The 14212-nt window shown below is 35.6% G+C and overlaps 1 protein-coding gene across 3 annotated transcripts in view; it reads left to right on the forward strand.

The window, feature by feature from the left end:
- Positions 1–2478: 2478 nt before the first annotated feature.
- Positions 2479–14212, forward strand: part of CalpA (calpain A) — a 148729-nt gene continuing 136995 nt past the window's right edge. For 2 of the 3 annotated variants that reach the window (XR_016305126.1, XM_089649503.1), the window contains exon 1: positions 2480–2788. Coding sequence is in view for 2 of the 3 variants with exons in the window: in XM_089649503.1 (XP_089505629.1) it covers positions 2507–2788 (282 nt within the window). In the remaining variant the exon portion in view is untranslated. Of the gene's footprint in view, positions 2789–14212 lie in introns of all 3 variants that reach the window. The other variant, XM_089649501.1, reaches the window with a different exon arrangement.

The following is a 14212-nucleotide window of genomic DNA, read 5'->3' on the forward strand; positions in this document are numbered from 1 at the left end:
GTGCTCGCAAAGCTCGAAAAGTAGTCGACCGATATCGCTGAGGATTTCAAAGTTTGTTCTTATTAGTGAGAGTGTGACTTTGTTTAGAGAGTGCTTTGAATGATAGAAGAAGTCGGGGACGCCCGAGGAATACTTAACGCAATATCTCTTCACCGGAATGTTGTTTTGTTTAACTGTAAGATTGTGGTATGCAGTAGTGAATGTCGGAGACTCCAGAGAAATAGCGAACCATTGCGTGGTCCACCAGTTCTAAATATATCTTCGTCTTTGCTTTTGACAGATTGATAACCTTGAAATGGAATGCAGATAACTTCGCGTCGAAATTGCTACGTTTACTACTGTCATTCATCTAAAAAAAATACCTAGCCACTTTTTTACTGCAATATACCAAGATATTAAGATTACGTCGCTTTTGTTGCGTAGTACTTCACTTTTCTAGAAAATAACGCCGTTTTTCACACAAAATCCACAAAAAATAACGCGGATTTTTTAGGTCCCTGATAATATATTGACGGCGCTAAAATACTTGGATAATTTCTTACATTTTTACCGGTCTCTTGCTGATTCTCTCCAGTTCCTCTCGTTGTGCAAAAATACGCACCACGTCGTGTAACTTATATGTAGATTACGATAACACCAGCGGCCTATTGTAATTTATGAAAGAAAAAACATCGCCAAAAAGAGTGTTTTATTTTATTTTACGAAGTTCAGGCACAGATATTTAAATTTTTTATGATCATAATCTAAGGAAATTTATTTGCCACATCGCACAATAAAACCATAGCCGAAAAGGGGTTCGTAAGCAGGAGATATTGAACTCTAAAGTAGCTTTATTTTTTTCTGAGCTTGTAGAAAGACTTGCCAAGATGTGTTCTACTCGCTGTAATTAATTAAAGCGTCTAAAATCTGATCAAATTTTCAAACCAAATACACGTTATTTTGCATTACTTCTTAGTGCTTCGCTTTTTTACTGTACAACTGATCGGAGACCGTAGCATATTGGTATCCTCAATGTTGGGTTATGTTTTGAGGGTAAATGAAGTGGGAAATTATAGGATATGAGGAAGAGGAAGTCTGGTAAGTACCTGGTTGCTACATACTCGTACGACTATAGCTATTTCAAACAAAGTTTTAATTCATGGTTCATGGTTCACCATTTTTCATTTAAACAGTTTTCTGGGGTCCCACAGGGATCTGTTTTGAATCCATCTTTATTTTAGTTGCATACAATGACTGATTTTCTTTGTGATATTTGCACCAATATGATGTTATGCAGATGGACTGAACGCAATTGGCGCTAACAAAAGAGGCATGGCACTGGCAGAGAAAGGATTAAAGTAAACTGAATGCTATTGAAATGAGATCCTTGATGCGTATGTGTGGTAAAATCATGTATGATCATGTGGGGAATGTAGAGATCCGCAAAGAGTGCAAGGCTGATGTAAGCGTAATGAGTGAGATTAAGAAGAGACGCTTAGATGGTTTGGGCATGTAGAGCGAATGAGCGAAGAAAGAAGTGTAAGGAGGATATGTGATGCAAATTCGAATGGTAGCAGAAGTCGGGGACGCCCGAGAAAGACATGGCACGATCAGGTGAATCAGATACTCGAGTCGGGCCATGTCAAGAGTCAGAATAATAGAAGAGTATGTATGAATGGGAATGAGGCAAGAAGTGTGTGCCAAGACCGAGTTCTTTGGCGGTCCGTCCTTTCTGCCTACCCCTGCGGGAAACGGCGTGATGGTTAGGTAGTTAGTTACCTATAAAACTTTCTTTCATTTGATGTTTTGATCCGTAAAAAAGGCATACAATGTGTAAAAATTATGAATAATTTAATGATAAGTTCTTGTTTGATATGATTTCCAATTTTCTTGAAGGGTTTTGAAGCAGAAAATTGATGGTTTACCTTAAGAGATATTCCTTTAGGGTAAATTGTCTTTGATTACGACCAAAACCAATCGAACAAATAATAAATGTTTCATTCAATGGATGATTCAATATAATGTGTGAAGAAATAAGTGGCTTAAACTATGTTTAATACCTTGACCTAATCAGACACAGCTAAAAAGCATACTCAGGGTTGTTCAAACCTCTGACGGTTCATCTTCACCTTTACCTTCTTTCATTTCATTATATCCTACACACTGAAATCTGAATCTTATACACACAAAATAAACTAACCTAACCCATCCTTAACGTTTTTTTCTTGTTCTTTCAGATTACGTGGAAAAACAAGCCGCGTTTCGTTGGTGCTAAGGGTTAAAAATATCAAACAATCATAATTTTTTGTGCCAATTATTGTATTAAGTATAGTATCGTTCGTGTCAATTCTAATGATAGATATTTATCATAACAAACGTCAAATTTTATATAATAGTCAATTTTCCAGACATATCTTGTGATATATTTATAGTCTTAAAGTTTTCCAATTCACTTTAGTAAAATATTTAATTCAATCAATCAAAGCTATCGAATCAATCAATCAATCTAATCAATCAATCAATCAAAATGACTTCGCTATCTCGTTACGCCCGCAACTACGGTCAGCACGGCCTGGGTTGGCAACGCGTCGTAGATGCAGCAAAAAAGCGACGCGCACCCAAGAAACCCTCGCTGTACCCCACTCTACCCTCTCTGGAGGATAGTACGGTGCCATACTCCCCGCTGTACCCGAGTCTGCCTGATGACGATGACTCCCAGGTGTTAGAGGAGAGCGCTGAAGATGCTGTCGAGGGGGAAGTTATTGAAGAAGTGATTGAAGCCATCATGCTTTCTAAGGAGGAAATGACGGTGAGTTATTTTGTATTCATTTATTAGAAAGCTTGCTTAAGTTCCCGGCGCTGCCCTGGCTTTATTCTGCTAAAGGGGATGATATAATAATAAATGTCTTATTGTCTCCTTTTTTAGTAACAAATAGAGATAAATAAATAAATTTACTTGAACTATTAGAAATCAATAAAATAACCAATGATCCTAATATAACATTAATTAATAAAGTGAGGAAAATTATTTATTCCCCGCTTTTAAGTATATTCACAAAACCCAAACAATGTAACATATCTAAATAAATTAATAGCAGCTACATCATTATTAAACAATTAAGATAACATTAATGTGGGGAAAACAGACTTCAAAATATCTCCACAAAATATGAAATCTATTGTCACAATTATTTTATCAGTAAATCGGTTTAATCGGTAATAAATCATTTTAAATTGGCAGGGGGTAAAATAGAATCATATAAATAAGTCGTCTAAACGTGGTTAAAACCGCAGTTTGAAAATGGCCTTGAAAGTCGAAACAGCTGTAACAATAAAAAACCAAATACTTGCAGAACTTAATAATTATATTATTAAATTTGATTTTAATTAAATAAATAAATAGAGATAATGATATCCTCGCGTGCTAAGGATATCATTTACATATTATTGAAACTTTGTAGTATGCATAATATGAAGTGAAAAATGATATTAAGTCGTGAAAAGTGATGAAACAAAAACTAGGTTAAATGGGTTAATAGGTAACTATTTAACCTAGTTTTTATTTCATCACTTTTAATGACTCTATATCACTTTTTAAAGGTGTTTTTAGTTGTCATTTTGATGAAATATCATGGGACCATTATTTTTTAATTTTTTTTTTAAAGTAAGACAAACATTCCCTGGTTACGAATAACCTGACAATATTTGAAAATCTCCTACTACCTCCACAATAATCTGAAAATGTTGCTTGTGTTGTGATGGAGGACTTAGCCAGCCGAGGAATTGAACACACTACCCAAACGCGATGTCACCTCGGCCACCGACCGGTCTTACTATAAATATATTACTTTGTGTTTTTTAGCGCAGTTGAGAGGTTTCGATTTCAGTCTGTTGTTTATTTTTGTCGTCGGTACATTTTCTATACTTCTGATCTCCCCATATTTTGTATTCGGCTTTTATTTGAGATTTTAATGTTATAATATTGTTGTGAGTGGGATTTTATTGTAGAGTTTAGTACCATAGTATAATAGGAAGCTTTTTTGCCTATAATAATGTTGTATTTGTAGTTGCTTGTTGGATATGTTTTGACCCTGAGACCTATTGTTTATAATATACGTATTTGTTGTTATTTCTTGTGTTTTGTCTTTATGAATATAAAGGATAGTTATTCTATCAAATAGTTTCACAAATTTCATATAGACAGTGACCTCCATATTGTTTTGGAGGTCAGTTGTGCAATTTTCAATCTTGGACTTAAAACTGTAGATTTGTATAAAATAAACATACCCGCAGACATTCTGATTTACAATAGGGTGTGTCAGCACGTACCCGAAAGACTTTTACCAGCGACTCCCGAGCTCATTTGAAGTAAAATGTATAGGCACCTAATGTGATAGGCACGTTGTTAAAATGTAATTTTCTAAAATTAGCTACCAATAATAACACCATGTTCGAAGAGCAGTGGGCGTAATTGGCCGGATACTTTACGCTAATTTGTCAAAATATAAAAATGATTTATTTTTTGGAGAGGATGCTGCAAATGCGAAAGTTTAGGGCGTTGTCTCAAACATATTAATAATGTTTATGAAGTTCTGATACGTGGACGTTCCTTCGCACTTCTGCAAATCACTGTGCAAGCATTACAACACATATTAAATAGTCATCGTTTTAATTGATGGTTGAATGATTTTTCATCATCATCTTCATCATCTTGCACCAGGGTTGCCACCTTCAAATATATTTTTTGGTAATTAAACAGAAGTGGAACGCGGTAAATATGCACAATATGATCGCTTTGAAATTTTGACACAACTTAAAATTCGAATACGCGTGTATTTTTATATACCTATATTATACAGGGTGTATCGGCAAGTACCCGACAAACTCTAACCAGCTATTCCTCAGCACATTTGGAGTAAAAAATGTTATGGGCGCTTTGCTGTCCGGTAACATTTTTTTCCATTAAAAACAAAAAATAAATAAAAAATCCACACTCCGTCACTGTCATTTGCATTGAATTTCGTGTTCAACAGCTGTTATTAGCAAGTGTGTCAAAAAGTGTCCTCGCTCTTTCATACACACTAAATAATAATAGTTAAAAATGAGACGAATGGTGCCGTGCCATTTCGTTGTGATTGTAAAAGCGCACCAACGTAGGTACGTATGTACATTATTCAACGAAACTCGAACAAAATATTACCAGATGGGTTTTCAAACTTTGACAAAGGATAATACATTGTTGACATGTGGTGAAAATATGAATAATAATTTTTTTATTAAAAAAAAAATGTTACCGGACAGCAAAGTGCCCATAACATTTTTTACTCCAAATGTGCTAAGGAATAGCTGGTTAAAGTTTGTCGGGTACGTGCCGATACACCCTGTTTAGATGTCACCTGTGACAGGTAAAAACATGCTTTTTGAAAGACAGCGCTATCTGTTGGACGTAAAAGCAATTATTTTTCTATCTGCACAGACAGACTGACCCACAGCAACGCGTGGCGTTGCTGTGGGTTCGTTTGATCAAAATTTTATAACTGCGAATATTCTTCACCGATTGCTTTGATTTTGACACAACGTTGCATTCGAATATGCGTGTGTTTTTATATATTTATAATATACATATATCAATTTATTTATATTTCAGTAAATATTTTACTATCGTTTACTATAATATTAATACTAATTGAACTAATAGATGATAATAATAATATCAAATATGACATTTTCAGTGGAAGTTTTAAATCAAATATAATAGATGTGTTATAGTGATTTGTTTTTGTGGTATTATGCCGTGTTGTGATATCTCCTTCTTTAGCCAACGTTTCGGATAGCATTGCAGTGTCCATCATCAGGGCAGATGTGCAATGTTTACACACGTTTACACATCTGCCCTGACGAAGGACACTGCAATGCTGTCCGAAACGTTGGCTAAAGAAGGAGGTAGCGCAACATGGCGTAATAAATACCCCAAAAACAAATCACTATAATACTTTTGGCCGTGAAAATCTCAAATCGTACATAATAAATAATATACATTTTAATAAATAAGCCCTGTTCAATATATTTATCTAAAGTTTACATTCTAATATTTTATAAGTCATTATTATTAAATGATTTTTAACCATTAAAATACACTTTAACCCTAGATTCATCCTAAATTCAACATTTCTCAAAATCAAACTATATCTGGAAGTTCTAAAATCAAATCCGGAATCTAAACGAATTATCTGAGATCCGGAAACCTTTGCACAACCCTGTATCGACTTGCAGCCGACACAGACATGCTATACTTACTTCATATTATGTCGATGGCAACCGTTGATATACGAATACTAGTTATTATTATTGATATTGCAAAGACTGGATCTTCAAGTTTTCAATGCCATTTTCCTGAATAATCTACCATAATTGGTCATTCGTTCGCTCAATTGGTTTGATCGTACAAGGTCAGAGTGACTCAAAAAATGTCACTAAAATGCTTCTACGTGAGAGAATTTAGTTTTTATCATAGATAATATTGTCACAAGCACTGGGAAATATGTCGTGGAAGGGTGATGAATGTCGCCAAGTTACGACCAAATTGCACAGACTTCAAAGCTTAATACTAAATCACTATTTTGATTAATCTTTATACCGAATTGGTGCACATTATGAATACCAAAAATATGCTTTAGATAAATTTAAGGTTTTCCTATCGTCATTAATTTTAACAGGTGTGCAAACACTGCTGGATTACCAAATATTTTGGTTATTCCAATTCTTAATGAATCTTTTTTGACCATTATAGAAATTTAAATGGGTGGGGATAAATAAAATCATATAAATAAGTCGTCGCCGTGTGGACATATCCACAGTTTGATAATGGCCTCAAAAGCCGTAACAGCTGTCACATTAAAAACTGTAAAAATAACAGAAATACTTGCAGAACTTAATAATTATAATAACATTATTAAATTTGATTTATTTTAAATTTATTTAAAAAAATTAAATGGAGTTCTACGAATTAAACACCAAAACAATAAATAATTTTCCTATCGTTTCGCTTGAGTAGAATACAAAAAAAAAATTACTCGATAAAAAATATAAATGTAAGCTACAATACAGTATGAATGCATAAAGGAAACAACTTTTAAATACAGTATTATAGCTAAAATTATCTGTGACAGTTTCACTTGATTAACTTTTTTTTTTCTTAAAATAATATTTACAAATTAAATAAAAACCAGTTTTGTGCTTGAAATCGAACGTTTCTAGACTCCGTTTGTCAAGCGATTTTAATGTTTATTACCTACAATATAAGGTATACCAAGAATATGCACATTTTTGGCTTGTAGCTTCCTCTTAAGCATTTGGGGTTTAGCTAGAAACAAAGGCGGGTGCGAACAGTCTTGGAGACACGTTCATGGCAAATAATATCTTATAATGGTGCATGACCCACTTCCTTGTTTCTATTATATATCACTATATAAAGTTATTTCTATTTTATGTTGATAAATATCGGCGGATTTGGGCGTCGCTGCCTCCGCCCTTTCATATGATAACCAACTCCTCTGCCTTGGTCACCCCAAGTGGTTCGCTACGTTTGGTGACTTAGCAGTGGTCCCGGGTCGATGGGGTGAAGTTTGTCCTGGTCTTGGTGGCGGACCGGATCGGGACAGGTCGGTTGGGGAGACCCTTTGATCTCTCCAGTCGGAATCTCTCGACCAAGTGTGAGGGATGGATTCATGTTTTATGCTCCGAAAGCGAGGACTTCTGCCTATCAGAACAGGCCCATCAACAGAGGGACCCGACTAACGATTCTGCATTGACCATCGACATTTCAGCAAATATATTTTAACGTATGTCACAAAACAGTAAAGTGTCAGCTACACTACTCGCTTCGACGCTTCGACGAAGTCCTCGACGAAGTTAGCCGAAGTTCGAAGTGCGTGCCCACACACTCGTGCAACTTCGCGAGTAACGCTTCGAGTCCTTTGACTCGGGCGCATTTACCGACAACAATCGGAAGTCGGGCGAAGCGAAGCGAAGTTGCCCGAAGCGAAGTGAAGTTCGTGCCCACACTATCGTATTCGGTCAACTTTGATCAACTTCGCGAGTAGTGTAGCTGGGCTTTAAAACTGTTCCCATCACCTTTTATACTTACATTTACCTCAATTTTTTATCTTCTCCGTAATACAGGGTGTCCGGGGGTAAATCGCTACTAACTTCAGGGGTGATTCTACATGATTTTAGAAGTAGAAAAGAATAATAACTTTTAATTTTTCAAAAGAAGCATTGTGACTTGAAATTTTAAATAAATTAAATGCAAATACTTTGTTAAGCCACTTTATTGATAAATTTTATTGTCTACCGGTTTCGGTACCTCCGTACCATCATTAGGACAGTTATACAAAAATGATGCTATTAAATACAGAAGAACACATACTATCAAAAAAGACAGAGACAGTATACTAGAGTGGGGAGGGAGGTGGGGGGAGGGAACTTGGGATAAGTTAATTTAATTATAATAATTTTTTACAAAATTCCAACGTTTTAATGTAGTTTTTAGGTAAAAAGGAAAATTGTTTGCATGGAAAAATAAATATTCTTCTATGGAAAAATATTTTAGTATGGTTATGGTATGGTAGTTATGGTATGGTAGGTTATGGTAGGTTATGGTATGGTAATTATTTATCTTTTTTTACTATTACCATCATGTGGAATCACCTCCCGAAGTTAGTGCACTTTACCCCCGAACACTCTGAATCAGGTATTATAAATAATCAGGTTCTTCGGTAATTATATTCTTTGGCTACGAATCCGGAAGTTTCCGATTCTAATCTCGGCATTTGATTAATCTGTGTTATTTCACATTTTTTTTCATTTCTAACCAACTAACTAACCATCACGCCGTTTCCCCGCAGGGGTAGGCAGAGAGGACGGACCGCCAAACAACTCGGTCTTGGCACACACTTCTTGCCTCATTCACATTCATAAATCGTCTCATACATACTCTTCTATTATTCTGACTCTTGACATGGCCCGATTCAAGTATCTGATTCACTTGATTGTGCCATGTCTTCCTCGGGCGTCCCCGACTTCTGCTACTATTCACATTTGCTCGTATATCCTCCTTACACTCCTTTCTTCGCTCGTTCGCTCTATTGTATGCCCAAACCATCTAAGCGTCCCTTTCTTAGTCCCGATCTTACTCATTACGCTTACATCAGCCTTGCACTCTTTGCGGATCTCCACATTTATCACACTATCATACATGGTTTTAGCACACGTACGCCTCAGGGATCTCATTTGACAGCATTCAGTCTACTTACATCCTTTCTCTGCCAGTTCGATGCCTCACTTCCGTACATCAGGGTGGGTACCAATACTCCACTGTGGACTGCTAGCTTCGCTTCTTTGAACAATTTATTGTTAGCGTCAACCGCGTTTTCTTCATTTCAAATAGAGTATATGGGGTGCACAACCGTTTTATGGAGAACATGAAAAAATGCATTAATAAATACGTCGCTTCTAGACACACTGATCCCCAGATTCCACCCAGCTTTGTCTCCTTACTTTGCTTAAAACGACCCTCCACACAGCATCCCCAAAACGCCCTGAGAGAAATTATTTCCCTCAAGGTTTCCTGTGAGGAATTAAGGTCAAAGAATGTCGTTGTAGCTTCTATAAAGTATTCCAAAGGTGCTAATCGTGTTGTGTTCATTTTTAATTTAAGTATTTCGCGAGGAGACGAGAGATTTCAGACCCGGTAAAACATTTTTTGTTCTCTTGCCAAATTTTCAGATTTTTACAGTTTTATGTTTTAATATTAGTTTTATAGCCATTCGTTGGCTACTTAGGAATTGGTATTACAGGTTCAGAGTATTCTTTGGTTTTCAAATAGTGTAAAATAAAATCGCTATCCGCGTCTGTCTGTTTGTGCGCTTAGTTCTTCTATACGAAGCAACGGATATTGATAGGGTTTTCACTATCATTTAGAGAATTTCTTCTGGAGGGTTTATATAATACATGCATATTATATTTATAGAAAGTAGCGAAAAGTCGATGTTTTATAATTTAGTCGTAAAAATATTTTTTCGGTCACCACATTGCTAACGCTGTCTAAACCGGTTCCATGATAATTTATCGAAATGACAATTCAACACACCTATGTAACTATTTAACCTAGTTTTTGTTTCATCACTTTTAATGACTTTATAACACTTTTTATAGGTTTGTTAATTTGTCATTTTGATGAGTTTTCTGGTCAGCGGTATGTATACATGTTGTGCCTACATGCGCTCAATGTAATAAAAAATCCATATTTTTGGCCTTTGAATCATGTTCACATTTAGATTTTGTTTATTTACTTTTCAATATTAACTCCACACGGGAGGCCCCGATGAAAATAATTTCCCTCAGTACCTATATCATCTTTGGGGTTGCTATGGGGAGGGTATTTTTGAGGAAAGGAAGAACTGAACCTGGGTCTTGAAGAGCCAAGAGACCCATATTGTAGGAGGGTGGATGCACAATCGAGCTGTTGAACTCAAGTAACAAATATCACGTGACAAAATGTCAACTTCTTATAATGTTCTTCTTGTAATTGTGTTTATTTACGTTACAATAAAAAAGGTCTGGATTTAGCTACACTGTTCATTACCCGAGGGTTGGTAATTCTCTGGTTCGAGAAGCTTGTTCCCTGTCAATATAATCTCTCAAGTACCTGTTACACTCTAGCGACATCTGACGGACTCTGGAGTAAGCTTTATGACTAGCGCCATCTATCGCTTAAATACTCAACCTTGTTACCATACATCACAGGCTTTTATTGTAATAGATTCACAAGGGCTCTGATATATTAATTAACGGGCGGTTGGAATAATCTGGACCCCGATCTTGAGGTTCTCACCTTATTTATTATCATGTTATTCTCGACAGCTAACGCCATCTATGGGTAACCTAATAGTGGCGTAGTAATAATAATGGCGGTAGTCTTAAAGTAAGCTTTAAGACTACCGCCATCTATCGATTAACACTCAACCTTATTACCATACATCACAGGCTTTTATTGTAATCAGTGTTGCCAACTCAACTACTTCAAAATATGCTAGAGTGATGGGAAAAATATGCCAGAAATATGCTAAATTACTTTAAAAAATGCCAAAATAAAAGCTAACATAAATTTAATTTAGAAATAAAATCAGTGAGACAAAATATCAATATCTTCATCTTCATCTTCTTCATTAACAGCAGCTGATGTGGAAGGCTGAGAGACGGAGTCGTAACTTTCTTTGGTCCCAATGCAGCGTAGTACTTCGTCAGGAACAGTGTAAGAATAACAGCACTTTCCTGCTCTCTTTAGGCCAAATCTCACGTACAAAATGGCATTCAGGGTTCTCACCGCCAAACGATTTCGGAGTTTTGTTTTGACCAGACTCATTTGGCTAAATACACGTTCAATGTCCGCATTTGAATGCGGCAATGTTAAAATAGACATTGCAAACTGACACAAATCACCGAGGGGTTATTATTAGCTGCATCTTTATATTGCATGACTTCATTCCAAAACTCTACAGTGGAAGTTAAGGATTCCCATTTAATGTGAACTATGTTTCTCCATTGAGACACCAGTTTTTCAATCGATATCATTTTTGTTAGTTAAAAATTTGGTTTTTATTATTTTCATGTTTCTGTAAAAATAAGCCAAATAAATATGCTATATGCTAAAAGCATAATAGTTATGCTAAACATGGAGTATTTATGCCAAATTTAGCATATAAAATGCTAACTTGGCAACACTGATTGTAATAGATTCACAAGGGCTCTGTTATATTAATTAGCGGGCGGTTGGAATAATCTGGACCCCGACCTTGAGGTTCTCACCTTATTTATTATCATGTTAATCGCGACAGCTAACGCCATCTATGGGTAACCTAATAGACTAATTTAGTGCCATCTACGGGTGAGCTCATACACTCATATCAAGGATATTGCACAAATAATGTTGGGTGCACGTTTGGCGTGTTTTCTGACTACGTACCGATGCTGAAAGGATCAGTTCCTCAGAGTATCTTCCGTCGAAATACCGGTAGAACAAAAACTACATTCTCACTCGACGCCTGTGCTCTAAAGGTTGGAATCCGTTTGTAAGATAAGATAGGAGAAACTATCGAACGGATCGCACTTCTGCAATCATGCTTTTTTATTGAGGATCCAGACCAGAGGTGGCTGCTAAATGAACCGTAGGGCACACCTGCGATGTGTCTGGGGGGCATTCTCTGTGTCGTAAAAGTGTCCCTACATCATTGAAAGAAATAATTTACAAACTTTCAACAAACGTCATAAAATTTTCCGTCTTCCCGCCTTGTTTTAAAATACCACCGGCCTTCGCAATAATTACCATCCTTCTCTTTTCATCCAACACGTCATAGCACTGCAAGAAAGAGACGCGTACAATCCTATATTTACCAACAATATTATTAATGTTTTATGTATTGCTCTTACTAGAACGCATTTTTAGATTTTTCATTGAAGTGAGATTTTTCTCTTTTTATCTGCATGCTGCGCTTATTCGTCTGAAAGAGATAACAGATGTCTAAACAAGTTGTCGTAATAATTTATAGATTAAATAACTTGAGTTCATAATTCGTAGCGCAAATCAATTTAGATTGAATGTGACCATTATGAAAAATATTCAGCTATCTATTCCGCTATATTTTCCGAATCATTTTGAAAATGTTAGGTTAGGTACGGAGATACTTACGTGACATACACTTTTTTTTTCCTAAAATCTGCATTGGTGACACCATCGTGCTATCAAAATGCCAAATGCCAATCTGTTAATATACTTATTTTTCGAATTGTATTTTTACTGTGTTCTGAGAAAATCTCGCTACTTGTAAGAATAAAACCTGGCCACATTATTTTATTGCGTATGGCATCCCTCGATCATCACGTTGATAGTTTTTTAAAGATGGCGTCGTTCCGTGCCTCGATCTGTCAGGCGGGCCGTAAATAAGCAAAAATCGTAGTTTTTCTTTTAAAAGTGTTGCCGAAAACGATATTAATAGTGAGTTTAAGTATGGTGCTACAGTTTTAAAACATTTCAACAAAGTGTCAGCGGATATTTACATGTTTTTCAATGATAATTAAGTTAGTTATGAAGGTTTTTCGGTCATCGGATCGGTATTTACGTTTGCTCTTGGGAATTAAAACTGAAGTTTTTTTATAAAACTATGATGTCAGCGTGCGTATTATTCGATTATGTCCACACCCAAGTTTCACGCCGGCTATTAAGCTGCTTATTGTATCGATTTGTTTGATTCTAAACGCTTTGTAACTCTGATAAAATGAGTCAATCGAGTAATAACATGTCAACTTTTTCACGATTCTTCTAACGGGGTTTACACGAAGCATATTAGCATGTTATTATTACGTAGGCGATCTTTACATGGCTGTGGATGGTTCCAGATGACTGTGTATACGTTTGCAATTAGTTTTGACTGAGATCATTGCTTTTTCGATGGAAAATATCGATGAATAATCAAATAAAATTCTAACTGAGTGCGGTTAGTTCATGCTTATTTTTGTGCAATTCAAAATAGATTTGGATGTTTTGGGAATGACCCACTTACTAAATGAATTGAATTGTATTGTTTTCATGCTTATTGTATTATAAACAACATGAATTTAACTGCATAGAATAGCATTAAAAATGTATATGTAAATCATTTTCTTCGTGAATTCGTATTATCGTATTTGCTTTGCGTTACGCCCACTTTCTAAATTTGATGCAATTTTTCCACATGTGCAATTAAGTCGCACATTATCAATATACACATTATAAATTATAATTGTTACAATAAATTTGATGGGTATTGTATAAAAAAGGTAGTAACCTACAAAACAAATAATTACATTCGATTTTTAGCCAAGACCCTAAATTATTTACTTTTGGAAAATATCGTTTAATGCCTGCAATTTATTCTTAATCTTTTTTTACGCGATTAATTTACTCACAAGAGTCCCAATTCCCCAGGGTCAGTGGTTCTAAAAACACATTCCAAAGTTGGGTGTGTGAAACGAGTGGAGATGGGAAAAGAGATGTTGGAGTGGGGGGAACGGTCGTAAGTTAAAAGTAGCAATCATTCTCATTCAAGTGAATTTTGTCTTATTATTTTTTTTATTAGATAAAATAACTTAACGTTTTTTAAAATATTATTTGATAATTTGATCCTCACTGGGTGCT

This window comes from Hesperophylax consimilis, chromosome 30 (genome assembly GCF_061612785.1).
Source record: "Hesperophylax consimilis isolate HC1 chromosome 30, BYU_Hcon_1.0, whole genome shotgun sequence".
Lineage (NCBI taxonomy): Eukaryota > Metazoa > Arthropoda > Insecta > Trichoptera > Limnephilidae > Hesperophylax > Hesperophylax consimilis.